General features: G+C 44.1%; 1 protein-coding gene across 2 annotated transcripts in view; it reads left to right on the top strand.

The window, feature by feature from the left end:
• Nucleotides 1-27,558, top strand: part of LOC115160513 (carnitine O-palmitoyltransferase 1, liver isoform) — a 44,484-nt gene that overhangs the window by 8,228 nt on the left and 8,698 nt on the right. The window contains exons 2-9 of one of the 2 annotated variants that reach the window (XM_029710691.1): nt 14,467-14,609; nt 17,642-17,781; nt 18,011-18,182; nt 18,584-18,685; nt 19,784-19,921; nt 20,375-20,452; nt 22,313-22,420; nt 25,777-25,861. In XM_029710691.1, the coding sequence (XP_029566551.1) occupies nt 14,469-14,609; nt 17,642-17,781; nt 18,011-18,182; nt 18,584-18,685; nt 19,784-19,921; nt 20,375-20,452; nt 22,313-22,420; nt 25,777-25,861 (964 nt within the window). In that variant the 5' untranslated portion in view covers nt 14,467-14,468. Of the gene's footprint in view, nt 1-14,466; nt 14,610-17,641; nt 17,782-18,010; nt 18,183-18,583; nt 18,686-19,783; nt 19,922-20,374; nt 20,453-22,312; nt 22,421-25,051; nt 25,140-25,776; nt 25,862-27,558 lie in introns of both variants that reach the window. The other variant, XM_029710685.1, reaches the window with a different exon arrangement.

Genomic DNA, 27,558 nt, shown 5'->3' with positions numbered 1-27,558 from the left:
ACGCATTCCTTCATATGTGGGAGTGCCCTGTACTTAAATACTTCTGGGAGGAAGTTACAAAATTAATTTCGAAGTGCATGAATGTAAATATTCAATGCTTTGCATCGACTATGTTAACGATGATCGCTCCTCCAATCTCTCAATAAATCAGAAAACGGCTACTGCTGGCAGGCAACACTGCGTTTTAGATGGCACACAGCTCCAGAGTTTGCCACTGGATACAGTTACTATTAGAAGTTATAACATGAGGCTTATTGACTAAATGGTGGCAGTCAAACAATTGAGGCCTGGACACACACTTGACTGTAAAATAACCTCTGCTAAAGCCCAATATACAAATTATTTTGTTTGGGCTTTATAAAATGATTTACCTACTTTGATATTTTTTTTGCTTTCAGGCCAACTGGGAAGGGGTGGCTGGGGCAGGGCAATCCGTGCTCAAACATGACTGTACTTACAGTCAGTGTGTTCCGGTCCCCTATGTTGACTGTGTCACTATGTTTTGTAGCCTGTGGGAACACTCACCTTTTACCTAGTTTACACCACGCCCTCCCCCATCCCTCTCTCCTCCCTGCTGTTCCACTGCCTGCTTGTTTTCCATCTGTGTGTGCTGGAGGATAGAGGGGTGAAGTGGGGGGGAAAAAAGAGGGAGCCTTTTGTTGTTTGAAGAAGTTCTTGATGTAATGGCATAGAAGAACAAAGTTACATGTTTTCTGCTGACTGCGCTTGCATTAAAAATGGAAAACGTACAGCAATTTTGGTTTTTCATATTCTCTCTCTCTGGATCCATTACTCTGTCACATCCGATGCCAACGTTTTTTTTCTTTCTGAAGTAGTTGGCTACTGTAATCCATTAAAACAATGTCCCTTAGATCTCTCATTGAATAAACGTGACTAAGATATGGAAGGTTAAAGTGCTATCACAATAGATGGTCTCATGCCTGCTGCTTTCAGTGCCACCAAACTGATATCGGTGATGAATTGAACCCGAGCCAACATTTCCTAGTGTTGAAACCCTCCTTGTGCTGGCAGTCAGTGCTGAGCTAAACAGAAGGTGTTTTTCTTGGGGGGTGTTGGCACTCACAAAGGGCTGCAGTGAAGTGATCAGAGCTGAAATTCACTGCTGTTAGTCCCTGGCATGGACACTCACTGCTGCATATGCCAGCTCTCTCCTATAGAACAGCAAGTTGGTTGAAATTTTACACATTTTGCCAGCGACTTAAAAAAAAAAAAAAATATTGTCACTGGCCTGGGGCAATTTTATAACTAATTTCATGTATCTACACATTTTGCCTTAGGGTGGAGACAAATGTTGGACGTTTTTAATATCTGATCAATGTTCCTGGTCCTATGGGCCCTGGTCAAGTAGTGCACTATAGGGAGTAGCGTGAGGTAGTGCACTATAGGGAGTAGCGTGAGGTAGTGCACTATAGGGAGTAGCGTGAGGTGAGGGAATGAAAGGCGTGGGGGAGGTGTGAGTTTGGAGAATTAATAGATACTGAATGTGACCTATGGGAATGTTTGTCAATGTTCCCTAGGCCATTATCGGTATTTGTGGAGAGCAAAATCAATCCCTTTGGTGGAAAAACGGTGTTCAGCTCAGAAGAGACACTCGTTCCACCACGTCAGTCAACATCCCTATCATCAGTCTGAGTCTAGCCAATGTCCACTACGGTGATGGCCTTTGACAAAATGACAGCCCACTCATTTATATTTTGTGATATCCAATTGGTACTTTAGTCTTGTCCCATCGCTGCAACTCCCGTACGGTCTCAGGAGAGGCAAAGGTTGAGACCCATGCATCCTCCGAAACACTCCCCCGCCATGCCGCACTGCTTCTTGACACAGTGCTCGCTTAACCCGGAAGCCAGCTGCACCAATGTGTCAGACACACTGTACAGCTGGCAACCGAAGTCGGTGTGCATGCAGCCATAAGGAGTCGCTTGAGCGCGATGGGACAAGGACATCCCAGCCGGCCAAACCCTCCCCTGACCCGGACGACACTGGGCCAAATGTGTGCTGCCTCATGGGTGTCAAGGTCGCAACCGGCTGCGACACAGCCCGGGATGGAACCTGGATCTGCAGTAACGCCTCTAGCACTGCGATGCGTTGCCTTAGACCACTGTGCCACTCGGGAGGCCGCAGAACTTTTCAAGTTTTGTCACGTGCACAAATACAGTGAGATGCCTTTCTTGCAAGCTCTTTCCCATCAATGCGGTAATCAATACCCGTGGTACTATAAAGTAGAGCAAAAACACACACATAATAGAAATAAGTAGTACACGAGAAGGAAATTAAGCTATATACAGGGTCTGTGCCAATGCCCATATGTGACCAACCGGCTCAATTCGGTCTTATGTAGCAAAATTTGAAATTGTTTTTTTACATTGGATAAAGTAGAAACTCTGAGCTAGAAAAATGGCATATCGCACACCACAGTTGAAGAACAATGGGGAAAGTAATTCTGCTTTGGAAGTTGATAAACTTGTAAACCTGCTTTTGAGAAAATGTCCCTTGAATGTTTTGGTTGACCTACTGGAGAGCTCTTCTTTGTCTACAACGTTCTGTATCGTTCACACCCTCTTAAGGCTTAGCTCCACTACTCTATTTAAGGATTGACATGTGGGGCTCCCGAGTGGCGCTGCGCTGGAGGCATCACTACAGACACCCTGGTTCAAATCCAGCTGTGATTGGGAGTCCCATAGGGCGGCGCACAATTGGCCCAGCGTTGTCCGGATTTGACCGGTGTAGGCCGTCGCAATGTAAATAAGAATTTATTCTTAACTGACTTGCCTAGTGAAATAAACCGAGTGAGTACGGTGGTGTACTAAACAACCAAAGATTTCAAGACTAAAGGCTGGTTGTCACAGTGACATGAACATTGTGCAACGGTTAGTCAAGATAATAGATGCGGTGCTTTAGAATGCTGCGCCACTCGGGAGCCCAATAGTGCTACACAGATCATATATGTGACGTTAGCTAGTGAGCCGGCCAACTTACAGTACGCTTTAACTTTCTGAGAAAGTTAGAAACGTATATCTAAATGTAGTTGGCTAGACTCTCTTACCCGTATACATGGATGAACGCTTATCCCTCTGTCATGGTTGCCCTTAGTTTGAAAATAAAATCCGGAGACAGGTGCTCTATACAACAGCCTTTGTTCTCTTTTCGACTCCCTCCTCGTAATCAAACGCCTGCATTTTCTCCATCTCCTTAGCTATCGTACTGTGCTTCCACCGGGAATTCAACTGATTTCAAAACTCGGTCCTCTAGAAAGTGGAGAGCAGTAGCAACATCACAGTTCTTTGTGATATCTAAAAAAAAAAAAAAAAACTGGGATTACCTATACATACAGAGCAGCTCATGTTTATAGACCGACGTGTGCTACATGAAAGTTCACGTTCTAGAAGGCATTTATGGCCAAAAACATATTTGCGATGTGCAGGGGATACTGGAGTGGTAGAGGTAGATATGTATAGAGGTAAGGTGACTAGGCATCTGATAAATGGAGTAGCAGCAGCGTGTGTCTGAGCCAATGAAGTGAGTGTGCCTAGTCAGTGCCAAAACAAAAGGGTCAATGCAGATGGTCCGTGTAGCCATTTTGTTAGCTATGTAGCAGTCTAATGGCTTGGTGATAGAAACTGTTCAGGAGCCTGTTGGTGTCAGACTTGTTGCTCTGGTACCGCTTCCTGGCCTAACTTTCACACCGCACACTACCTAGCATGCTATTGGCTTGGGCGACGCTGGCGTGCCAAAGCGACCGTAAGCAAGGGACAGGTGTTCACATGATCCCCATAATGGATTGGTGCTATCATTTTGGCCTTGATTTCAGCCAATTCAATCGCTTATCTGAGAATAGCGTGGTGTTTCCATTGGACGAACCAGCCGTCAGTCATTGCGCCACAGTCCTGCCCAACCCATCTGTAGGCATTAATATCCTATTTAGCAGCTGAGGCTGCTTGAATGCCCATCCTGAACCGGTTTAGCTTTGAAGAGCAAAGGAAACCTTAATTTTTTATTTTTTTTTATAAAAAAAAATAAAAAATTATGTCTGCCTGGTCAGTCTGCCTTTAGTGATGGATGGGCAATACTTACTGTATTAAAAGGATGGGCAACTTCGGGATTTGGGGTAATTTCCTACTTACCCATAGTCAGAGGAACTCGGGGACCCCATTATGTCTCTGCGTGCAGTTTAAGGAAGTTCAAGGTAACATATTGTTAGCTTAGTGCAATTGCTGGTAGTCAGCGTTAACTACTAGCCAGCTCCTCTCGAGCAGAGATATGGACTTAACAACTCAGGTTGGTCATTTATCAATATTTTTGAAATTGGTGGAGCGGTGGCTAGGTCAGAGGGACTGGTGGTGCAGCGGCGGGATATGGCAACCGATGTTGAGTGTTTCTGCTACACAGTGGGACTTCATACTGCCATTGATTGGGAGGGATGGATATCTCGGGCGAAGAAAGTGGCGCACCCAGTGACTAACAAACCAGACTTTTCTGCACTCCTCAATCATTGAGTTAGAGACATTCTTCCATGTCCCAAAAATAAACTGAAAGAAGCAACCCAGACATGCCGGACCGAATGGACAGGTGTATATCGAGTAAGTTGTATTCTTCTTGTCCTAGCACACGTAACAAAAGTTATCAATATATAATTTTGTTATTTATAATTGCACTCTGATCAAATTAAAAACAGTTTCTTGTTATTAGATTTATTTGTTTCTAGCTACTTATTTGTTCTGTCAATGCAGGCTGCTGTTGGAGTGGGTACTGAAGGAAGCGGGACTGGGCCGAGGGAACAGAAGTCTTCCCTTCATGTGTTTGTACCATTTGTCGCAAATATCACTCGCCGGCAGGAGTTTCCGTGGGATTCTAAGGAGGAGGATGTGATGGGCATGTTGTAATTTCACCAATCACTCAGCTTCACAGCCAGACGGTGTCTAACCATTTTATTTTATGTTTGTACTCTTTTTATTTTTGCATTGTTGAAGGAACCGGCAAGTTAGCACTTCATTGTATACCATGCGTATTCTGTACATATGACTAAGACTTTAAACAATTTCAAGTCACACTAAATGCTTTTTGAAGTGAACCAGTATGTTATAATTCTGTCATCAGTAATAAATACTTTTTGAAGTGAACCAGTGTGTTTTGTTACAGTTCTGTCATCACAGTAAAATGCCATTTGCATCAGTGACATCTTTTGTCACTATCCACTATAAGTGATTAATTACAGTATGCCACATGAGATGTAGTTATGTATAAAATATAGCAGTCAGATCATTGTATCAGTAAAATTTGAGTACTTTAGGTATTTGGTTTATTGGTCAAATGCACGTATTTAGCAGAGGTTATTGCGGGTGTAGCAAAATGCTTGTGTTCCTAGCTCCAACAGTGCAGTAGTGTCTTACAATACACACATTGAAAATAATAGAATGAAGAAATAAATAATCAGGATGAGCAATGTTGGAGTGGCTTTGACTAGAATAATGTATACATATGAAATTAGTAAAACAGTATGTAAACATTATTAAAGTGACCAATGATTCCATGTCTGTATACAGGGCAGGGTTGAGGTGCAGGGTTGAGTAACCAGATGGTAGCCGGCTAGTGATGGCTATTTGACAGCTGTTTTTCCCAGCTTTGATGCACCTGTACTGAACTCGCCTTCTGGATGATAGCGGAGTGAACAGGCCGTGGCTCGGGTGGTTGATGTCCTTGATCGTTTTGGCCTTTCTGTGACATCGAGTGCAGTAGGTGTCCTGGAGGGCAGCTAGTTTGCCCCCGGTAATGCGTTGGGCAGACCACACCACCCTCTGGAGAGCACTGCGGTTGCGGGTGGTGCACTTGCTGTACCAGGTGATATAGCCCGACAGGATGCTCTCAATGGTGCATCTGTAAAATTTGTGAGGGTCTTAGGGGCCCAGCGACATTATTTTAACCACCTCAGGTTGAAAAGGCGCTGTTGAACTACCTTCACCACACTATCTGTGTGGGTGGACCATTTCAGATTGTCAGTGATGTGTACGCCGAGGAACTTGAAGCCTTTCACCTTCTCTACTGCGGCCCCGTCGACGTGGAGAAGACCCATCAAAACATGGTCTTCAGTTGATGAACCAGCAAAGATGACAATTATTGATTTTGTTTACAACAATACAGATCGCTGCACATAATGTACCCTCCACAATATAGACAAGGCATTCACACAATTCACATTAATTCAAACTCAAATATACTTAAACTTAAATAAAATAGGTATGGCGGTGCTGTTATGTACACTAGTAGCCTACAGTGAATGGATTTTGATAAAATGCTACAGATAGTGCTAATGACCTAGAGGCTACAGATAGTGTGCTAATGACCAGAGGCTAACAAATTGTTACATTGGAGTGTGTTTGTGTTCGGTAGTAGTGCAAAGAGGACCATGTTCATGGATACGGTGGGGGGTCAGAATAGCCCTCAAGTGTCTCTGCAATGACCACCTCCATTCTGGGTTTTAGGATGGGGGGCTTTGACATTTTTCCAATGCTTCTCTGCAGGACGCGCTCCATCAAGTCATTCTGAATCTTTGACTGGTCGGGTGATATCGCCTGGGCAATCCATTGTTTTGGGTAGACAACGTTGAATCTTGGAGTGCCTGAAATGAGGAAACAGGATAAACCCGTGAATACAATGTTGCAGTACATATAGAAAGAACATACAGTGAGGGAAAGAAGTATTGGATCCCCTGCTGATTTTGTACGTTTGCCCACTGACAAAGAAATGATCAATCTATAATTTTAATGGTAGGTTTATTTGAACAGTGAGAGACAGAATAACAACAAAAATCCAGAAAAACGCATGTCAAAAATGTTAAATTGATTTGCATTTTAATGAGGGAAATAAGTATTTGACCCCCCTCTCAATCAGAAAGATTTCTGGCTCCCAGGTGTCTTTTATACAGGTAAAGAGCTGAGATTAGGAGCACACTCTTAAAGGGAGTGCTCCTAATCTCAGCTTGTTACCTGTATAAAAGACACCTGTCCACAGAAGCAATCAGATTCCAAACTGTCCACCATGGCCAAGACCAAAGAGCTTTCCAAGGATGTCAGGGACAAGATTGTAGACCTACACAAGGCTGGAATGGGCAACAAGACCATCGCCAAGCAGCTTGGTGAGAAGGTGACAACAGTTGGTGCGATTATTCGCAAATGGAAGAAACACAAAAGAACTGTCAATCTCCCTCGGCCTGGGGCTCCATGCAAGATCTCACCTTGTGGAGTTGCAATGATCATAAGAACGGTGAGGAATCAGCCCAGAGCTACACGGGAGGATCTTGTCAATGATCTCAAGGCAGCTGGGACCATAGTCACCAAGAAAACAATTGGTAACACACTACGCCGTGAAAGACTGAAATCCTGCAGCGCCCGCACATGTCCATATACTTTTGGTCATGTGTATGTGGGCTAGCTCGCTACTTGCTAACGTAAGCTTGCTAATAGTTAAAAATGATATTGCTTTGGACGTGCAATGGCTGTCTGTGTTCTTCTCACACTTTGCTTACTTTTATCTAGCGAACAAACTTGTTCAAAACTGCAGTTGTGTCAGCGGGCCAGCTGTGTTGACACTTGCCATAGCCTATTCTTCCTCCCACCGTCACAAGCGGATGAATGAAATGCATAGTTCGGAGACTATAATCAAAATATTATAATTTCAGATACACTTGTGAAGAATACTTAAAAGTACAAAGTGCTAACCACCCAGCTTTGGAGTAGTTAAATGTCAATTTCTCTGCTTTTGAGAGGAGCTGGCTAGTAGTTACAGGAGACTTCCAGCAATTGCGCTAAGCTAACGATATGCTACCTTCATTCAAACTGCACGCAGAGACATACAAATGGTATCCCATTGAAGTATCCCTTTAAAAACAGCAGTTGGGCGATTCTTACCCAAATCGCCCTGGGGGTGCACTGACTGACACAGATGAGACCGAATGATAACAGTATTATACAGTGTTTCTTTGAGAGACTCTCTTCAATGTTATTGATCTCTGTTTCCAGAGCACACATGCATATAGCCTACATTTAGTCCCTGCCACTATTGACAGTGTATTCTGAAAGTTTTAAGACCACTTGACTTTTTCCACATTTTGTTACGTTACAGCCTTATTCTTAAGATTAAATAGTGCCCCCCCCCCCCCCAATCTGCACACAATATCCCATAATGACAAAGCAAAGACCGGTTCTTAGACATTGTTCAAGTCCGGGTTAAAGTCCGGGGTCTGGCTGGGCCACTCAAGGACCGCTCCTGCGTTGTCTTGGCTGTGTGCTTAGGGTCGTTGTCTTTTTGGAAGGTGAACCTTCACCCCAGTCTGAGGTCCTGAGCGCTCTTCATCAAGGATCTCTCTGTACTTTGCTCTGTTCATCTTTCCCACGATCCTGACTAGTCTCCCAGTCCCTGCCGCTGAAAAACATCCCCACAGCATGATGCTGCCGCCACAATGCTTCACCGTAGGGATGGTGCCAGGTTTCCTCCAGATGTGACGCTTGGCATTCAGGGCAAAAGTTAAATCTTGGTTTCATCAGACCAGAGAATCTTGTTTCTCATGGTCTGAGAGTCGTTTAGGTGCCTCTATTCCTATAACCCTGGTCAATCAATGTTGAGAGGTGCTGTTTCTATGGAGATTGAAATGGAAAGACTCAAAAATACACTATGAAAACCTGAACAGATATTTTTTGGGGAGGGTAGATATTCAAATTCAGTCTGTTAGCTTTGTAAATGTGTGTGTGAAATTTTTAGTGTTCTGAAGATTTAATTGAGAGAAAAAAGCCATGTTACACACAAACCTGCAGCCACTAGCTTGCTTGTCAGTTGTCATTCGAAGTTGCCCACGGCGCAGTGACCGAGTTCTCTTGAGCAGTGACCTCCTTTGACAATGTACGTAATGAAATTCACTCTAATCATACTAAATTCACAGAGTAAATGGTCTAACCTTTGAGCCATATATGGTAGAGACATATGGTCTGGATTATTGTTTTTTTCTGTTGCAATTCTCGAATGAGCGTTTTCATAAACATTGAATTAAATAATAGTTTTAAGGGTGAACCCCTCCAACCCATGGGCCTAAACTAAGGGTGCTTCCCAAATGGCACTCTATTCCCTATCACTCAAATTCAAATCTGGACGTCAAAACCAGTTCCACTGTCTTTTTTTATTCTCCCCATCTAACCAGGGACTGATTTAGACCTGGGACACCAGGTGGGTGCAATTAATTATCAGGTGGAACCAAAGTTCCCTTTAATATTTTTCGGCAGAAATTTCAGGTCTTGAGGTCTTGAAGTGCGTTTACTGTGAACACTGAGGTTGTACCCGCTTTAATTTACTGTTTTTACAGTGGCTAATGTGGCTATTGATCATAATGTAGGCCTCCCAGAGTGGCCTACCATAAAAAAAAATGATGGAGAAAATAAATCACATAACATTTTAACATGGAAATAGGGTTTCTATCATTTCAGCCTACAGTAACAGCCAATGTGAGGTGTTTGATGCAGGCTTACATTCCATGAAACACGCAGGGTTTGACATTAACCTGTTTATCCACTTGTCCTTCAGACAAGGTGACTGAAAATGTTGTTTGATGCAAGAAACCACTTTACCAAATAAAATGAGTTATTATTCCCATACCATTCTTACAGAGAATCAGACAAGTCATGCTACCCTCTACCTATTAGCTACTTAGCTTATTCAAGCCTGTCTCAAAATACAACACTGCCCCTTTAAGATAAAAAAAAAAAAAGCTCTTTACCTGACTCGCTTTTCAAAGAGGGCTTTGAAATGTACAGGTTTTGTGCTCTTGTAGGAAGCTATCACTCCCACCTTGTTGGCTACAAATTAACTATAACTGGGCAAATAACTCACTAACTAGCAAAGAATATGAGCAAATGTGCACAAGTGGCTACATGCAGTTCTCGCTTCGATCTCAAAACAAGCGCATGATAACTGACAGCTCATGCTGTAAAACAGTCCAGTTCAAAGTGAATAGAACAAATCCATATATGACAATGGTCTATTTGCATATAGGCCTACTGCAGTTCTGATTTGTTTATGGCGCACCGGTCTGTGTAGAGTATGTGCCTGTCGATGCAATAGAATCGTACTCCGATGCGTTCTGTCTACAACATAGTTAGTTTTGCATATTAAAACCTGTTGAGGCCACGGGTTAGCAATGAACCCTGAGACGGGATTGCTAGCAAGGCTGGAAATTCAAAACATCAAAAATCTAATAATTTCAATTTCTCAAACAATCAACTATTTTACACCATTTAAAAGATAAACATCTCCTTAATCTAACCACATTGTCCGATTTTCAAAGAGGCTTTACGGCAAAAGCATAAAGTTAGATTATGTTAGGACAGTACATAGCCACAAAAGTACAAACATCCATTTTCAATTCAAGGTCAGGCGTCACCAAAAGCAGAAACCAGCTAAAATTATGCACCAACCTTTGACAATCTCCATCAGATGACACTCCTAGGACATTATGTTATACAATACATGCATTTTTTGTTCCATCAAGTTCATATTTATATCCAAAAACCGCATTTTACAGTAGCTGTGAAATTCTGATTTTTTTCTTCTCTGAAATGCTTCCGGTGAACAACGTTACAATTTTCAAAATTACTATTCGAAAACATTGGTAAATTATAATATTGTCATTCAAATAATTATAGTTTAACATTTCGTAAATGATACTGTCTTGCCAGATTTCAAAATAACTTTACTGGGAAATCACAAGTTGCAATAAACCAGGTGCTGTGCTAAGAACAATAAGCTAGCCTAATTAGCTTAGCATCATCTTGTAACCATGTAATATCAATAATACTATTGTCAATAATCCATTACCTTTGATTATCTTCATCCATTGGCAGTTCCAGGAATTCCAGGTCCACAACAAATGTGGTTTCTTTTGACAAAGTTCATAATTGATGTCCAAAGAACTCCAAGTTGTTCCATGTTGTTAGCGCTTCGGTGGCTACTAAAAAGTAGCGCGGGGGGGTGTGTGAAGTCACGGCAAAAAGTTAAAAAAGTTACAAAAATAATCTATTTATGTTTGTTCAAACATGTCAAACGTTGTTTAGCATCAATCTTTAGAGCCATTTTTAACGTGAAACATCAGTAATGTTTCAACCCGACCTCACCTGTGTCTAGAAAAACGTTTTTGAAAAATGTCCCGTGTCTCATGATTGCGCAGGTGCAGGCCATAATGGAAGTGACGACATCCCACGGACGTCAACTTCAATGCATTCTTATTTGCTCCCTGTTAATCATGGAAGCTTCAAACAACTTTATAAAGATCGCTGACATCTAGTGGAATCCGTAGGAGTTGCGAACTGAATCCTTTCTCACTATGGTATCTAATAAACAATGACACTAAATAGTACAGCCACAAAATTCTGATTTTTTTTAATCTATTTTTCTCAGGTTTTTGCCTGCAATATGAGTTTTGTTATACTTACAGACACCATTCAAACTGTTTTAGAAAATTCAGAGTGTTTTCTATCCGAATGTGTTAATAATATGCATATCCTAGCTTCTGAGTTGGTGTAGGAGGCAGTTAAAAATGGGCACGTATTTTTTTCAAAATTCTCAATACTGCCACCGTGGCCCGTAGAGGTTAAGTCTTGCATAGATTGTTTTGTTTCGGTATGTTGCATTGAAAGTGCCTAATATTGCGTTGACTCGATCACAATTCCCACAGTGAAGGGAAACGTTGATAGTGTTAACTAACGGGGAAAACTCTGAACTATACTCAACTTTTTAATCTTGTGCTTCTCAGCGCGGGCTGGTTTTTCTTCTGCACGCCAGTCCCTGGCGAGCTGCGCACCCGCAAGCCTCTTAGAGGGAACATTGGGTGTAACCCTTGCCCTATATGAATATGGGGCCTGAATATGCATGAATATGGGTCCTTCTCAAAAGTTGTGCACTATAAAGGGAATAGGGTGGCGTTTGGAACTCACCCCAAGTGTCATCACATCGTAGGTTACAATGCAGCTCATCAGGAAATTCTTGTTTAGGTTTCACCTTGAAGACTGATGCAGGCTGCTAATACGTATTCAGGAATTGGGGGTGGGAACATTGTGGTAATTGCCACGTGTAGCAGAGAAATTACGACAAATAACGCTGTCGGTGTAACTAGCTGTCATGCTAACCTTAGCTAGTCAATGAAAGTTATGTGAGCACCATTTCAGTTAAAGGTGCAATATGTAGACATCACTCTGCCATTTCCTGGCTGCTAAAATTCAAACAAACAATATTGTTTGTTCAGATGTTTGAAGCTGGTATACAAAACCGAAAGTAATAGATGCAAAAAATGAAACAACGGGAAGCATAGAAATGGCGCATATAGAACAGATTTACTGCTTTTTAGACTTCCTTTCAATTAGAATGACATATCTATAACTCACATTTCTATGTGAATTTTGGTCAGGTCGCCCAAAAAGTGACATTGCAGCTTTAAGATGCTGTAAGTCAGGGGAAAATAATTATTTAAGAAAAAGACTACCGGCATACCTGTCAAGAGATGAGTCTCAGCTAAATCATGCCTATATAAGCTGTTGACATGTTGAAGTTTGTCTGCGTTTGGATAATTCCAGTGAAACTCTGTTGGATTCCAGACGTCATTAATATTTGGTCACAGACATGATCAAATAGCTATATTCGCTCTGTTATCATTTTGGCTAGCTAGCTATATATCAATGCATTATTTAAATTGCGGCTGTGAATCCAGCATAGAAATACTGTAGAAGGAATATAAGCTACGGTTATATGTGTAGCCGAACTATGGAAATAATGGGCAAGTTTATTTTGCCCAGGGCCATGCAAAACGAATTTGCCTAAAACCTTAGTGGTCTAAACCATTCTTCTTGCGGGGAGAGGGGCTCTAAAATGCAATCATATGATGCAATTTTACGATTTATAAAATTGCCTTATTTTAATGCAGATTTATGCTGATTTATAAACAGAGTTCCTCTGTGAAGATGAGAACCTTCCAGAAGGACAACCATCTCTGCAGCAGTCCACCAATCAGGCCTTTATGGTAGAGTGGCCAGACGGAAGCCACTCCTCAGGAGAAGGCACATGGCAGCCCTTTGGAGTTTGCCAAAGGGCACCTAAAGGACTCTGACCATGAGAAACAAGATTCTCTGGTCTGATGAAACCAGAATTGAACTCTTTGGCCTGAATGCCAAGCGTCACTTCTGGATGAAACCAACGGTGAAGCATGGTGGTAGCAGCATCATGCTGTGGGGATGTTTTTCAGCAGCAGAGACTAGTCAGGATCGAGGGAAAGGTGAACGGCGCAAAGTACAGAGATCCTTGATGAAAACCTGCTCCAGAGTGCTCAGGACCTCAGATTAAGGTGAAGCTTCATCTTCCAGCAGGTCAATGACCTTAAGCAGACAGCCATGACAACGCAGGAGTGGCTTTGAGACAAGTCTCTGTATGTCCTTGAATGGCCCAGCCAGAGCCCGAACATCTCTGGAGAGACCTGAAAATAGCTGTGCAGCAACGTTCCCCATCTAACCTGACAGAGCTTGAGAGGATCTGCAGAGAAGAATGGGAGAAACTCCCCAAATTACAGGTGTGCCAAGCTTGTAGCGTCAAACCCAAGAACACTCATGGCTGTATTCGCTGCCAAAGGTGCTTCAACAAAGTACTGAGTAAAGGGCCTAAATACTTATGTAATATTTCAGTTTTTTTATAAGTTTGCACACATTTCTAAAAACCTGTTTTTGCTTTGTCATTATGGGGTACTGTGTGGAGATTGATAATGTTTTTTATAAAATCATTTTTAGAATAAGGCTGTAACATAACAAAATGTGGAAAAGGTCAAGGGGTCTGAGTACTTTCCGAATGCACTGTATAACATCCGATGACTTATTGACTTACATCATGGGTAAGCTCTGGCCATATTTCAGCTCCAAAAAGTGGATTTCTATTGATGTGGGTGTTTTTTAAAGAGATTTAAAAATTGTATTTTGCTTGACACTCGCCTGATGAGTCCTGTAGACCAGTGGTTCTCAAACGTCTCTTTAGGGACCCGCAGCCATTCCATGTAATTGAACTATTTAAGAGCAAGTATATCTGATTATTATCAACTAATTATCAAGCTCCTGATTGGATGATCAGCTGAGCAAGTTAAGGACTACATCATCATTGTGAGACGTTTGGGAGCCCCCCCCCCCCCCCCCAGGAGAGGTTTGAGAACCACTGCTGTAGACCATTTTAGCTAAGTAAACAAATTAGGCTAAACCATTTCCTCTCCTCGATTTAAACTCAGTATAGTTTTATTGATAATTGTGCATACACACGTGTAGGTTAAGGCGAAAGAGTTGTAGTTGGTATGGAAGATGGTCACTTAATATATATTTTTTTCCACCTGTCTCGATCTGCCCCCTTCTCTCTCTCTCTCCCTTTCGTACCTTTTTCCAGGCATGGCTGAAGCCCACCAGGCAGTGGCCTTCCAGTTCACGGTGACTCCGGAGGGCATCGACCTGCAGCTGTCCCACCAGGCCCTCACGGAGATCTACCTCTCAGGCCTGCGCTCCTGGAAAAAGAAGTTAATCCGCCTCAAGGTACTGGACATGCCCGAGGGCCTGTCTGTCTGGTCTTTGATCTGTCTGGCTTTCTCTTTCTTTGGTGTATGTGTCTCTCTGGCTAGCCTGAATGTACATATTCCCAGACCAGCTTTCTGGGTTATCGCTGTTGATCTTTATCGCCTGCTTATCTGTCTGTAAGGGGACAAATTGCTCTGACACGCTTAAACCTGACCTCCGATAAGGGCAGGGCCTAGGCCATCCCCTCAGACTATCTCTCCGGGTTGTCGCTGTCTATCTTAATTGCCTGCCTGTACACCTGTCTGTCTGCCTCCCTGTCCATCTATCTGTATGTGCGCCTGTCTGCTCTACTGCACTACTACTTGACTACTACATTGTCTTCTGTTTGCATGTCTTAAGATTGGTCTGTCTTTGTCTTCCTCTCTATGCCTCCCTGTCTTCCTCTTTATGCCTCCCTGTCTTCCTCTCTATGCCTCCCTGTCTTCCTCTCTATGCCTCCCTGTCTTCCTCTCTATGCCTCCCTGTCTTCTTCTCTATGCCTCCCTGTCTTCCTCTCTATGCCTCCCTGTCTTCTTCTCTATGCCTCCCTGTCTTCTTCTCTATGCCTCCCTGTCTTCTTCTCTATGCCTCCCTGTCTTCTTCTCTGTGCCCCCCTGTCTTCTTCTCTATGCCTCCCTGTCTTCTTCTCTGTGCCCCCCTGTCTTCTTCTCTATGCCTCCCTGTCTTCTTCTCTATGCCTCCCTGTCTTCTTCTCTATGCCTCCCTGTCTTCTTCTCTATGCCTCCCTGTCTTCTTCTCTATGCCTCCCTGTCTTCTTCTCTATGCCTCCCTGTCTTCTTCTCTGTGCCCCCCTGTCTTCTTCTCTATGCCTCCCTGTCTTCTTCTCTATGCCTCCCTGTCTTCTTCTCTATGCCTCCCTGTCTTCTTCTCTATGCCTCCCTGTCTTCTTCTCTATGCCTCCCTGTCTTCTTCTCTGTGCCCCCCTGTCTTCTCTGTGCCCCCCTGTCTTCTCTGTGCCCCCCTGTCTTCTCTGTGCCCCCCTGTCTTCCTCTCTGTGCCTCCCTGTCTTCCTCTCTGTGCCTCCCTGTCTTCCTCTCTGTGCCTCCCTGTCTTCCTCCCTTTTCTCTCTGTCTGTCGGTTAGAATTACATCACATGGTTTCTGCACAACAGCCTCCATACGTCACTCTACTGTGACACACCTTGGCTGTGTATAATAATCATATCAGCACAAACGGCAGAAGGGGACATACTGCTCTGACACACTTAAACCTGACCTCTGCTGAACAGTATGTCGGTTAACGTCACAGTGCTGCTGAACAGTATGTCGGTTAACGTCACAGTGCTGCTGGACAGTATGTCGTTTAACGTCACAGTGCTGCTGGACAGTATGTCGTTTAACGTCACAGTGCTGCTGAACAGTATGTCGTTTAACGTCACAGTGCTGCTGAACAGTATGTCGTTTAACGTCACAGTGCTGCTGAACAGTATGTCGTTTAATGTCAGTGCTGCTGAACAGTATGTCGGTTAACGTCACAGTGCTGCTGGACAGTATGTTGTTTAACGTCACAGTGCTGCTGAACAGTATGTCGTTTAATGTCAGTGCTGCTGAACAGTATGTCGTTTAACGTCACAGTGCTGCTGAACAGTTTATAGTTTAACGTCACAGTGCTGCTGAACAGTATGTCGTTTAATGTCACAGTGCTGCTGAACAGTTTATAGTTTAACGTCACAGTGCTGCTGAACAGTATGTCGTTTAACGTCACAGTGCTGCTGAACAGTATGTTGTTTAACGTCACAGTGCTGTTGAACAGTATGTCATTTAACGTCACAGTGCTGCTGAACAGTATGTCGGTTAATGTCACAGTGCTGCTGAACAGTATGTCGGTTAACGTCACAGTGCTGCTGAACAGTTTATAGTTTAACGTCACAGTGCTGCTGAACAGTATGTCGGTTAATGTCACAGTGCTGCTGAACAGTATGTCGGTTAACGTCACAGTGCTGCTGAACAGTATGTCGTTTAACGTCACAGTGCTGCTCAACAGTATGTCGGTTAACGTCACAGTGCTGCTGAACAGTATGTCGGTTAACGTCACAGTGCTGCTGGACAGTATGTCGTTTAATGTCACAGTGCTGCTGAACAGTATGTCGTTTAACGTCACAGTGCTGCTGAACAGTATGTCATTTAACGTCACAGTGCTGCTGAACAGTATGTCGGTTAACGTCACAGTGCTGCTGAACAGTATGTCATTTAACGTCACAGTGCTGCTGAACAGTTTATAGTTTAACGTCACAGTGCTGCTGAACAGTATGTCGGTTAACATCACAGTGCTGCTGAACAGTATGTCGGTTAACGTCACAGTGCTGCTGAACAGTATGTCGGTTAACGTCACAGTGCTGCTGAACAGTATGTCATTTAACGTCACAGTGCTGCTGAACAGTTTATAGTTTAACGTCACAGTGCTGCTGAACAGTATGTCGGTTAACATCACAGTGCTGCTGAACAGTATGTCGGTTAACGTCACAGTGCTGCTGAACAGTAGAGCGCTGGAATATGAACGGCCAGCAGCGTCACATTTCTCTAATCTGTTTGGGTAAACATGACCTCTGGGTGACCACATTAGTAAACACACACCCACACTGTGTTTGTCACAACTCAATGCCGGCACGCATTCGTCCCTGTTCTGTTCTCCCCCGGTCTTAACTTTGGCTGTATCTCTGTCTGTCCCGTCACTCGTGCTGGAGATAAGCTTGGGGAGATTGTGGGCTTTTGCTTTTAAAACCAGGCCAAAGGTACATAGTAGTAGCTGTGAAGAGCATTATCCAATACCCTCGTTGGATAATATGCCGTGTTGACATGGCTGGGAAGTTCATTGGGTTTTGAATGGCTGTCATATTGGTCGTGTTTTATTAGGGCACGTAAAACAAAAATAATTAAAGGATTTTTATTTTGAATTTTTTGTTGTTTGTGAAGTCCCTCCCTTTTTCAGTTTGTTTTCCTCCCGTTGGGTGCCTTAATGACCAATCTCTTTCCTCCCTAATTCCCCAACAGAACGGTGTGATAACGGGGGTGTACCCGGCCAGTCCCTCCTCCTGGCTGTTTGTGGTCATCGCCATCCTGGCCACCATGTACATGCGCTCCGACCCCTCCATGGGTCTCATCGCCAAGATCCAGGAGCACCTGCCTGTCAGGTAGCTAGCACCAGTCACCAACTGTACACAGACACTGCACTGTCTTCAAAGTCTGCCAATATTGCTTAAAGACTGGTATTGAAATAAAATATTTCCCCCTTTTCTCAGATGTTCTCACCAAATCATTGAAATCCTTCTCTCTCTTTCTCTCACCCTGGCTCCTCTCACCCTCCCGCTCCCCCCCCCACCACTCTTTCATTCTCTAATGGAATGAACCCCTCCCTCCCAGTCAGTCTCTGAGTGCCCAGTGTCAGACGGTGGTGTCGGCGGTGCTGTTCAGCACGCTGCTCTGGTTCTCCCTCATCTTCACCATGCGCATGTGCCTCAAGCAGCTGCTGTCCTACCACCACTGGATGTTCGAGCAGCGCGGCAAGATGTCCAACACCACCAAAGTCTGGGTGGTCAGTACAACCCCCCCACCTGTTCCTTACCTCCTTACTGTCGCCAACAATTGAAAATCAAATCATTGTGTCTTGTCATATGCACAGAATACGGCGTAGTGTACATCGTACAATGAAATGTTTACTTGCAAGCTCAAGCTCTCAACTTTTTTTTTGGGGGGGGGGGTTTAAATGATCTTTCTACCTCCATTGCAATCAGTGTAAAAAGTGATTGGATAGATTGGTGAAGAATCACCCTGCTAGCTAGATTTAAAAGCTGTAGCATTTCAAGGTGCTCGTAGGAGAGCTGCATTTAGCCCCACCCCTGGGACTTGGGCTGACTTTGTGTGTGTGTGTGTGTGTGTGTGTGTGTGTGTGTGTGTGTGTGTGTGTGTGTGTGTGTGTGTGTGTGTGTGTTACAGGCGCTGGTGCGGATATTCTCGGGCAGACAGCCTCTCCTCTACAGCTACCAGGGTTCTCTGCCAAACCAGCCAGTGCCGGCCGTCAAAGACACGGTCAAGAGGGTGAGACGCTCTTCAATTCAATCTTTATTGTCCCAATAGGGAAATACATTTTGACAAAAGATGCAGCATATCCGCTCACCAGATATTCACGCTTGACAAAGACTAACCCAACGTAGCATTGAAAGGCCTGAAGCTATCTCCCCTACGTACTGGTCTTGACGAGGAGAAAAAGGGAGGTTCTCTTTTTTGCACTGTTCAACCAATCCCGTAAATGTGGAGGAGGAGTTAAGATGGAGTGGTGCTTTGTTAACGTCCAAAAGCGGGAAGTCGCGTCACAGGCTCTCTTTCCATTTCCCCTGAAACCCAGAACTTTCGGTTGTTGGGGAGTCTGCAGAGCATAGACAAAGACACACGCAGGTTGGAAGTTTCCGCCATCTCTCCCTCCGCTCGCTTGCTTTCTCTCTACCTCTCTCTCTCCACCTCTCTCTACATCTCTCTGCTTCTCTACCTCTCTCTCTCCACCTCTCTACCTCCCTCTCTCCATCTCTCCACCTCTCTACCCCTCTCTCTCCATCTCTCCACCTCTACCTCTCTCTCTCCATCTCTCTCTCTCCATCTCTCCACCTCTACTCTCTCTCTACATCTCTCTTTCTACATCTCTTTCTACATCTCTCTCTTTCTACATCTCTCTCTCTCTACATCTCTCTCTACATCTCTCTCTACATCTCTCTCTACATCTCTCTCCATCTCTCTCTCTACATCTCTCTCTCTACATCTCTCTCTCTATCTCTCTCTCTCGCTACATCTCTCTCTCTCGCTACATCTCTCTCTCTCGCTACATCTCTCTCTCGCTACATCTCTCTCTCGCTACATCTCTCTCTCGCTACATCTCTCTCTCTCGCTACATCTCTCTCGCTACATCTCTCTCTCTACATCTCTCTCCACCTCTCTCTCTGTCTACCTCTCTTTGCCTCTCCCTCAGTATTACTGAACCTCTAACACTCAATTGTACCTCCATCACACGTTAGCTCCATTCCCTCTGTGTATTCTGTTTTGTTGTATGTGGGATAATGTTCTGTGTCAACTGCATAATGTTATAATGATGTATTTTATAGAATATTGTTCTGTGTTTGTTCTTCTCTCTCTGTTTCTCTGCAGTACCTGGAGTCGGTGAGGCCGCTGATGACCCCTGATGAGTTTGAACGCATGACGTCGCTGGCCACTCAGTTTGAGAGCAGCCTGGGGAACCGGCTACAGTGGTACCTCAAACTGAAGGCTCTCTGGGCTTCCAACTACGTAAGTAACCCCTTATATGTAGACTTTGGCTATGGCTGTGTCCAAACACGTCACGAGCTGTCACATCCTTGCTTCCTCTGGCCTTCCTTATTGGATCCTCTCCTCCAATGAGCTTTAAGAGAGCAGGAGATGAGACAAGAAAGGCGTTATGCACACGTAGAAATGACCTATTTTAATTTAATTGTCGGAGCGCATTAAAAATCCCATGAACAATGTAGATCTTTGTCGGAGGCCATTTTGAATTATTCATTGTAATAGGGGCTGTGGCCCTGGCCAGGATGTTGCGTGGTTGTGTCACAGAGGATTTCTATGTGGTGTATTCATTAGGGCACTTCGTAACGGATCAAGAAAACAACCATTTCTTATTGGACAACTTCAGATAGTACCTACCTTCCCGTTGTCCATTTTTTGTCTACTGAACACGACCCTGGGGTTGTGTTTTTCCCCTTTTAGGTGAGCGACTGGTGGGAGGAGTACATCTACCTGAGAGGACGGAGCCCTATCATGGTCAACAGCAACTACTACGGCATGGTACGTATCAGCAAATCATCGACTACTCCTCACGTTCTGTCTGCTAATAGCGGAGGTGTGTTCAGTGAGGTGAAACGTTCACAACGTTGCAGGTAGAAATGTAACAAATAGAGCAAACAAGATTCCCTATTCTACTTGAACGATGACCATGGTTTGGTCCATTTAACCTTTAACCCAACAAATGGGTGTGATCATTCTACAGTGGTCCCTTCATCGTACGCTCAAACCGGTTTGATTAGAATGTTTATTTAGAACGTCCAGTTTCGATTGAGGCAACAGTCAGCATTTGAGCTAGCCACACTGTTTTTTCACTGAACTATTTTGCACAAACACAGTCCTTAGAAAGTTATGTCCTGAATGTGACAAGTTTATTTTTGGATGCAATGTTCAGCCATTCACAGAAGTAGCAACAGCATAACACAATCATCCAAACCGGAAAATGTAAGCTACATCAGTCCTAGCGCTAACTTAGGAAATATTGATGTAACACAAGCGGTCATATTTAGAGAACTCTCGGCTGACAGAAACCACAATAAGAATTAGCTAATAGCTATTATTACTATTTATAATTCATCATATCACTGTTGAGCTCAACATTGATCGAAAAAATGTAGTAAAACACTTTCTAGAAATCAAAAGTAATCCGACGATGGGTAGTTTGTGAGCGCCGCCATGTTTGTTTTTCGCGTCAACCAAAGATAATAAGAGGAGACAAGATGAGTTTGATCTGTTTGCAGTATGCATGTTGAAGGGGGTGTGTCGTTTACGCTCATTCACTTCCCTTCATTCACTTCTGGAAGTTTACCCGAAAGATGAGTGAACCATTCCTTCACCTCATTATAACATCTTTGGTCTGATAGACGTTTACGTGACACCCAGAATGCATTGAATAATGTCAACAAACATGGCGCCACACATAGCTGGCAAATAGCTTAGCATTAGCTCATTATAATAAGTACAACCTTCAAAAAAATATTTTGCACACATCATAGGTGTCCATTACAATCTATGCAATAATCGGAATGCATTATTTGTCACCAGTACTTGAAAACATGTGAATAAAACTGTAAATACATTATGCTCCATACATACATACTTCATGCTACAGTAGAAACGACAACACGATATACAGAAAATAAGACACTTACTTTGATAGGAACACACATATGTCCAAAGTTTTTATTTATAAGGAAAACAAGAATGGAGGCAATGCGAGCGCTAGCCAGAAAATGTGCCGGTTCGTGCAAGACTGCGCAAATGTCTGCATACTTGATGTGCGGAAGAAATGGGGAAGGGCTCTCCTCGACGAGGGAAGTTTGTCCGGTTCCGTGAAGCCTCAATCATAAATTGTCCGCAACGCTGAAATGGGCTATTTCTATGTGAATTAATGAAGCGAAACAACCCTCAATTCAAACTGTTGTTAGAAAATACAACTTGTTAGAAAATCATTTGAAATTGACAAGTTGAAACACAGCCTATAGATAATTAGCAGGCAGCGCGTGTTAACTGCCCTGTTGCATAACAATCACATTTTGGAACAGTGAGTGCATTCTGACATACGTGCATAAAACAACTTGGGCTGGTGTGACCGTTGGAGATATTTGGAACTCGCGTATGGAAAGGTTAAACAACATATCTATTTCTCTATGGGTGACATTTTGGAAGTATAACAGCGGCCCTACAGTCCAAAAGCACTTGATAAACTTGAAATACTCTCAAATAAATCATTGCCACCTTTCGTGGAAAAGGGGAAGGTGTTTCACATACTAATAGTATTTTCTGGTTTGTCACTTAGCAATGCTGATTTGCGTTGTCAAAATGGCGCCTCCTCCCTCTCTCACACGCACTCTCTCTCCCCAGGACTTCTTGTATGTGACGCCCACCCCCATCCAGGCTGCCAGAGCAGGCAACACCCTTCATGCCTTCCTCATGTACCGCAGGAAGCTCAACAGAGAGGAGCTCAAGCCTGTGAGTTCAACAACCAGTCAACCTCCACCATTAACGTGTGATAGGGGCTGGAGTTTAACCTGGGCCATATTCATTAGGGCACGCAATGGAACAAGTTTTGAACCATTTTACAATGTATATATTTTTTGAAAGTCCAGATAGCCCTCCCTATTTCTGTTTTCATCCATTTGATGCCCAAGGAAAAACTCTTGAGCCCTATGCATGAAAATACCATTGGCCTTTGAACATAATGCATTGTTCAGTGAATACCATGTATAATTCATGAAAGTACTGCCTCGATGGCTGCTGTGTGATAACGATCGGTTTGGTGCACCAATCAGCAAGCTTTATTTGACACATCAAAACTAGGGGGTGTGCCGAGTAGTCGGACAAAAGAGGTATCGTAACGGATATGGGCAATTTTCTGGTTATGATTATGATCCGAGTATTTTTATTTTTTAAATATCCGTAATCAGAATATATATATTTTTTGAGCGCCAGCAAGCATCTTTCTCATGTCAGTTAGTCAGAGTTTCTAAATCATACTGTACTGTCTTTGAGTCAGTCACGTGCGTGGTCTAAATAACAACTGGCTAGTTTGCCTGTCTGTAAAGATAAGGGCGGGCTGTATGCTGATCCTGCTGCTCTGATTGGATAGAATGAAGCTGTAGTTCTCCGTCCACTCGCTTCGTAATTTCACCTGATCACTTTTCCTCGCATGTTTTCGGTCTGATCATTTAGATTGCTGCCGCCCGCTACTATGATAAATCCCATGGCGAGGACATCTGCGATCAAGCTATCAATGTGCATAATATCTAACAAGATGGGCAAGGGTAGGGGAAATATGAAACGTTAGTGCCCATTCTGACCGAGTGAGCGTAAACTTGAGGCCACGCGCACACCTCCACGCGCTCCTCCTAATCTGCAGTTTGTTGTGCAGGGAGGTGTTTTGCCAACATCTATTTAGGCATATTAAAACACTTCAGTTTCATCTGATCTGACTGTCAGCTTCCAGATAAGATTACGAGTATGGCCATGTCGGCACACCCCGAATCAAAAATCCTCTGAACTCATTTTACATATGAGCATGGACCTGTACCAAGGTGTTTTCATGTTTTCATAATGAGGTGTTTTTATTGCGATTTACTTTTAAATACGTACCGAAATCGGAGAGATGTGTTGAGTATGAACTCATCCGTGTGTGTTTGTCTGTGTACATTTTGAGTGTGTGCTGGTGTGGACTGACCATGTTCATGTGTGTAAGCTGCATCAATCCATCCCTCCAGTTTGTTTTAGCTCCCTCTGTGTGTAGAGGTTGGAAGTGTCCTTTGGTTTGATTTTCCAGTTTGTTTGAAACCCATTCCCTCTCATGGTCTCATACCATCCCCATCTCTCCTCCCTACCCCCACACTCTGTACCTTCCCTTGGCCTTTCTCTCTCTTCTTTTCCTGTCCTTCTCTCGCTGGTCTGAACTCTCGCTCGCTCTCTGGTCTGAACTCTCGCTCGCTCTCTGGTCTGAACTCTCGCTCGCTCTCTGGTCTGAACTCTCGCTCGCTCTCTGGTCTGAACTCTCGCTCGCTCTCTGGTCTGAACTCTCGCTCGCTCTCTGGTCTGAACTCTCGCTCGCTCTCTGGTCTGAACTCTCGCTCGCTCTCTGGTCTGAACTCTCGCTCGCTCGCTGGTCTGAACTCTCGCTCGCTCTCTGGTCTGAACTCTCGCTCGCTCTGGTCTGAACTCTCGCTCGCTCGCTGGTCTGAACTCTCGCTCGCTCTCTTGTCTGAATTCTCGCTCGCTCTCTGGTCTGAACTCTCGCTCGCTCGCTGGTCTGAACTCTCGCTCGCTCGCTGGTCTGAACTCTCGCTCGCTCGCTGGTCTGAACTCTCGCTCGCTCTCTGGTCTGAACTCTCGCTCGCTCTCTGGTCTGAACTCTCGCTCGCTCTCTGGTCTGAACTCTCGCTCGCTCTCTGATCTAAACTCTCGCCCGCTCTCTGATCTAAACTCTCGCCCGCTCTCTGATCTAAACTCTCGCCCGCTCTCTGATCTAAACTCTCGCCCGCTCTCTGATCTAAACTCTCGCCCGCTCTCTGATCTAAACTCTCGCCCGCTCTCTGATCTAAACTCTCGCCCGCTCTCTGATCTAAACTCTCGCCCGCTCTCTGATCTAAACTCTCGCCCGCTCTCTGATCTAAACTCTCGCCCGCTCTCTGATCTAAACTCTCGCCCGCTCTCTGATCTAAACTCTTGCCCCCTCGCCCGCTCTCTGATCTAAACTCTTGCCCGCTCGCCCGCTCTCTGATCTAAACTCTTGCCCGCTCGCTGATCTAAACTCTTGCCCGCTCGCCCGCTCTCTGATCTAAACTCTCGCCCGCTCTCTGATCTAAACTCTCGCCCGCTCTCTGATCTAAACTCTCGCCCGCTCTCTGATCTAAACTCTCGCCCGCTCTCTGATCTAAACTCTCGCCCGCTCTCTGATCTAAACTCTCGCCCGCTCTCTGATCTATACTCTCGCTCGCCCGCTCTCTGATCTATACTCTCGCTCGCCCGCTCTCTGAACTAAACTCTCGCTCTCTGATCTAAACTCTCGCTCTCTGAACTCTCTCTCTCTCTCTCTTGCTCTCCCCCCTCTCTCCCTCTCCTCCTGTTCCTCCCCAGAGTCGTGTTCCAGGCACTGTCATTCCTCTGTGTGCAGCTCAGTGTGAGAGGATGTTCAACACCACACGCACTCCTGGAGAGGAGACCGGTAAACACACATGTAGAGTCATCTACATCAATTCACACTTCTGAACACAGTACCTATATGTACAAAGGACAATACATGCCCCGCGTTCAAAGCACACATTAACACAGATCTATAGGTTTTACTGTACAAATGTGCCGTAAATATCAGAAGCCATTCAAATAAGACAGTGCTTTCCAAACTTTTTTACTCAAGCCCCCCTTTCGTCATGGAGGAACGGTTATTTGGAGAGGGTAGCCATACTGTACCATAACTGACTGGACATTTGCAGTAATGTGTGTATGGTCTCACTGTCCATTTCATGAAGAGAGGGGTGTTTGTACTTCACACAGTCACAAAATGTCCGCCACAAAACTGCTCTTGTCATCTTTCACTGTCTCTCATCCGTCCTGTTTCCTAGTCTGTTGTCTGTGCCGTCACTCTGGAAAGGGCTTGCCTCTAACGGACTTCTCTTGTATCTATCCACTTTATATTTGTTTTCGTTCACCTCTTTCCTTTTCACTATTCCCACCTGTTCTGTTGCTCCTCCTCTTTTCCCTTTCACTCGGTCCCTTGTTTTTTGTCTGTCGTCCCATTGTTTCCTCTCCTCTATCCTCCCCCATATTTCTTTGTTTTTTTTCCCGGTTCCTCTATCGCTCAGTGGTTGTTGATGTCTTCGGTCCCTTGCTGTTCCTATCAGTTTGAGAGGATGTTTGACTCTTGTCGAATCCCCGGGACGATCACAGGTATTAACACTTCCTCAATACATGTAGGATGCGTCTCATATGGCACCCTTTTCCCTATATAGTGCACCACTTTTGACCAGGGTCCATGGGGAATAAGGTGCCATTTGGGACACACATGTAGTATCCCTGTCCTTGTATCTCCCATGTGTTGTGACATCCCTCTGCAAAGTCCCCGCGGTGACCACCACGCCATTGCCCGATTACAAACAGGAGCCCTTGTTTTATAAATCAGTCCAGTATTTTATAATTCCCCACCTGCTTGGTTTATGTTGACAATGACAATATATAGTGTTCTTCACTAGGTGTTGAAGCACTTGACTAGGATTTACTACCCAATTTGTTGTAGTAAAACATTTAAAAAGTTATCAACAAATCACTTGGATATACAGTACCAGTCAAGTTTGGACGCACCTGCTCATTCAATGGTTTTTCTTTATTTTTACTCTTTTCTACATTGTAGAATAGTAGTGAAGACATCAAAACTATGAAATAACACATATGGAATCATGTAGTAACAATTATTTTTTTTAAACAAATCATAATATAGTTTCGATTTTAGATTCTTCAAAGTAGCCACCCTTTGCCTTGATGACAGCTTTGCACACTCTTGGCATTCTCTCAACCAGCTTCATGAGGTAGTCACCTGGAATGCTTTTCCAACAGTCTTGAAGGAGTTCCCACATATGCTGAGCAGTTTTTGGCTACTTTTCTTTCACTCTGTGGTCCAAACCATCTCAAATGGGTTGAGGTCGGGTGATTGTGGAGGCCAGGTCATCTGATGCAGCACTCCATCACTCGTCTTCTTGGTCAAATAGCCGTTACGCATCCTGGAGGTGTGTTATGGGTCATTGTCCTGTTGAAAAACAAATGATAGTCCCACTAAGTGTGAACCAGATGGGATGGTGTATCGCTGCAGAGTGCTGTGGTTGTCATGCTGGTTAAGTGTGCCTTAAATTCTAAATAAATCACTGACAGTGTCACCAGCAAAGCACCAACACACCATCACACCTCCTCCTGCGGAGATCATACGTTCACCTACTCTGCGTCTCACAAAGACATGGCGGTTGGAACCAACAATCTCAAATTTGGACTCATCAGACCAAAGGACAGATTTCTATTGCTCGTGTTTCTTGGCCCAAACAAGTCTCTTCTTATTATTGGTGTCCTTTAGTAGTGGTTTCTTTGCAGCAATGAAGGCCTGATTCACACAGTTGCTGTTGAGATGTGTCTGTTACTTGAACTCTGTGAAGCATTTATTTGGGCTGCAATCTGAGGTGCAGTTAATTGTCGATTGGCTGAGGCGGGTAACTCTATTGAACTTATCCTTTGCAGCAGAGGTAACTCTGGGTCTTCCTTTCCTGTGGTGGTCTTCATGAGAGCTAGTTTCATCATAGACCATGGACTTGGTCTTTTACCAAATAGGGCTCTCTTCTGTCTACCCCCCTACCTTGTCACAACACAACCGATTGGCTCAAACGCATTAAGAAGGAAAGAAATTCCACAAATTAACTTTTAACAAGGCACACCTGTTAATTGAAATGCATTCCAGGTGACTACCTCATGAAGCTGGTTGAGAGAATGCCAAGTGTGTGCAAGCTGTCATCAAGGCAAAGGGTGGCTACTTTGAAGAATCTAAAATCTAAATTATATTTTGATTTGTTTAACACTTTTTTAGTTACTACATGATTTCATATGTG

This window comes from Salmo trutta, chromosome 2, assembly GCF_901001165.1.
Source record: "Salmo trutta chromosome 2, fSalTru1.1, whole genome shotgun sequence".
Classification (NCBI taxonomy): Eukaryota; Metazoa; Chordata; class Actinopteri; order Salmoniformes; family Salmonidae; genus Salmo; species Salmo trutta.
This window is presented reverse-complemented; position numbering and strand designations above follow the sequence as displayed.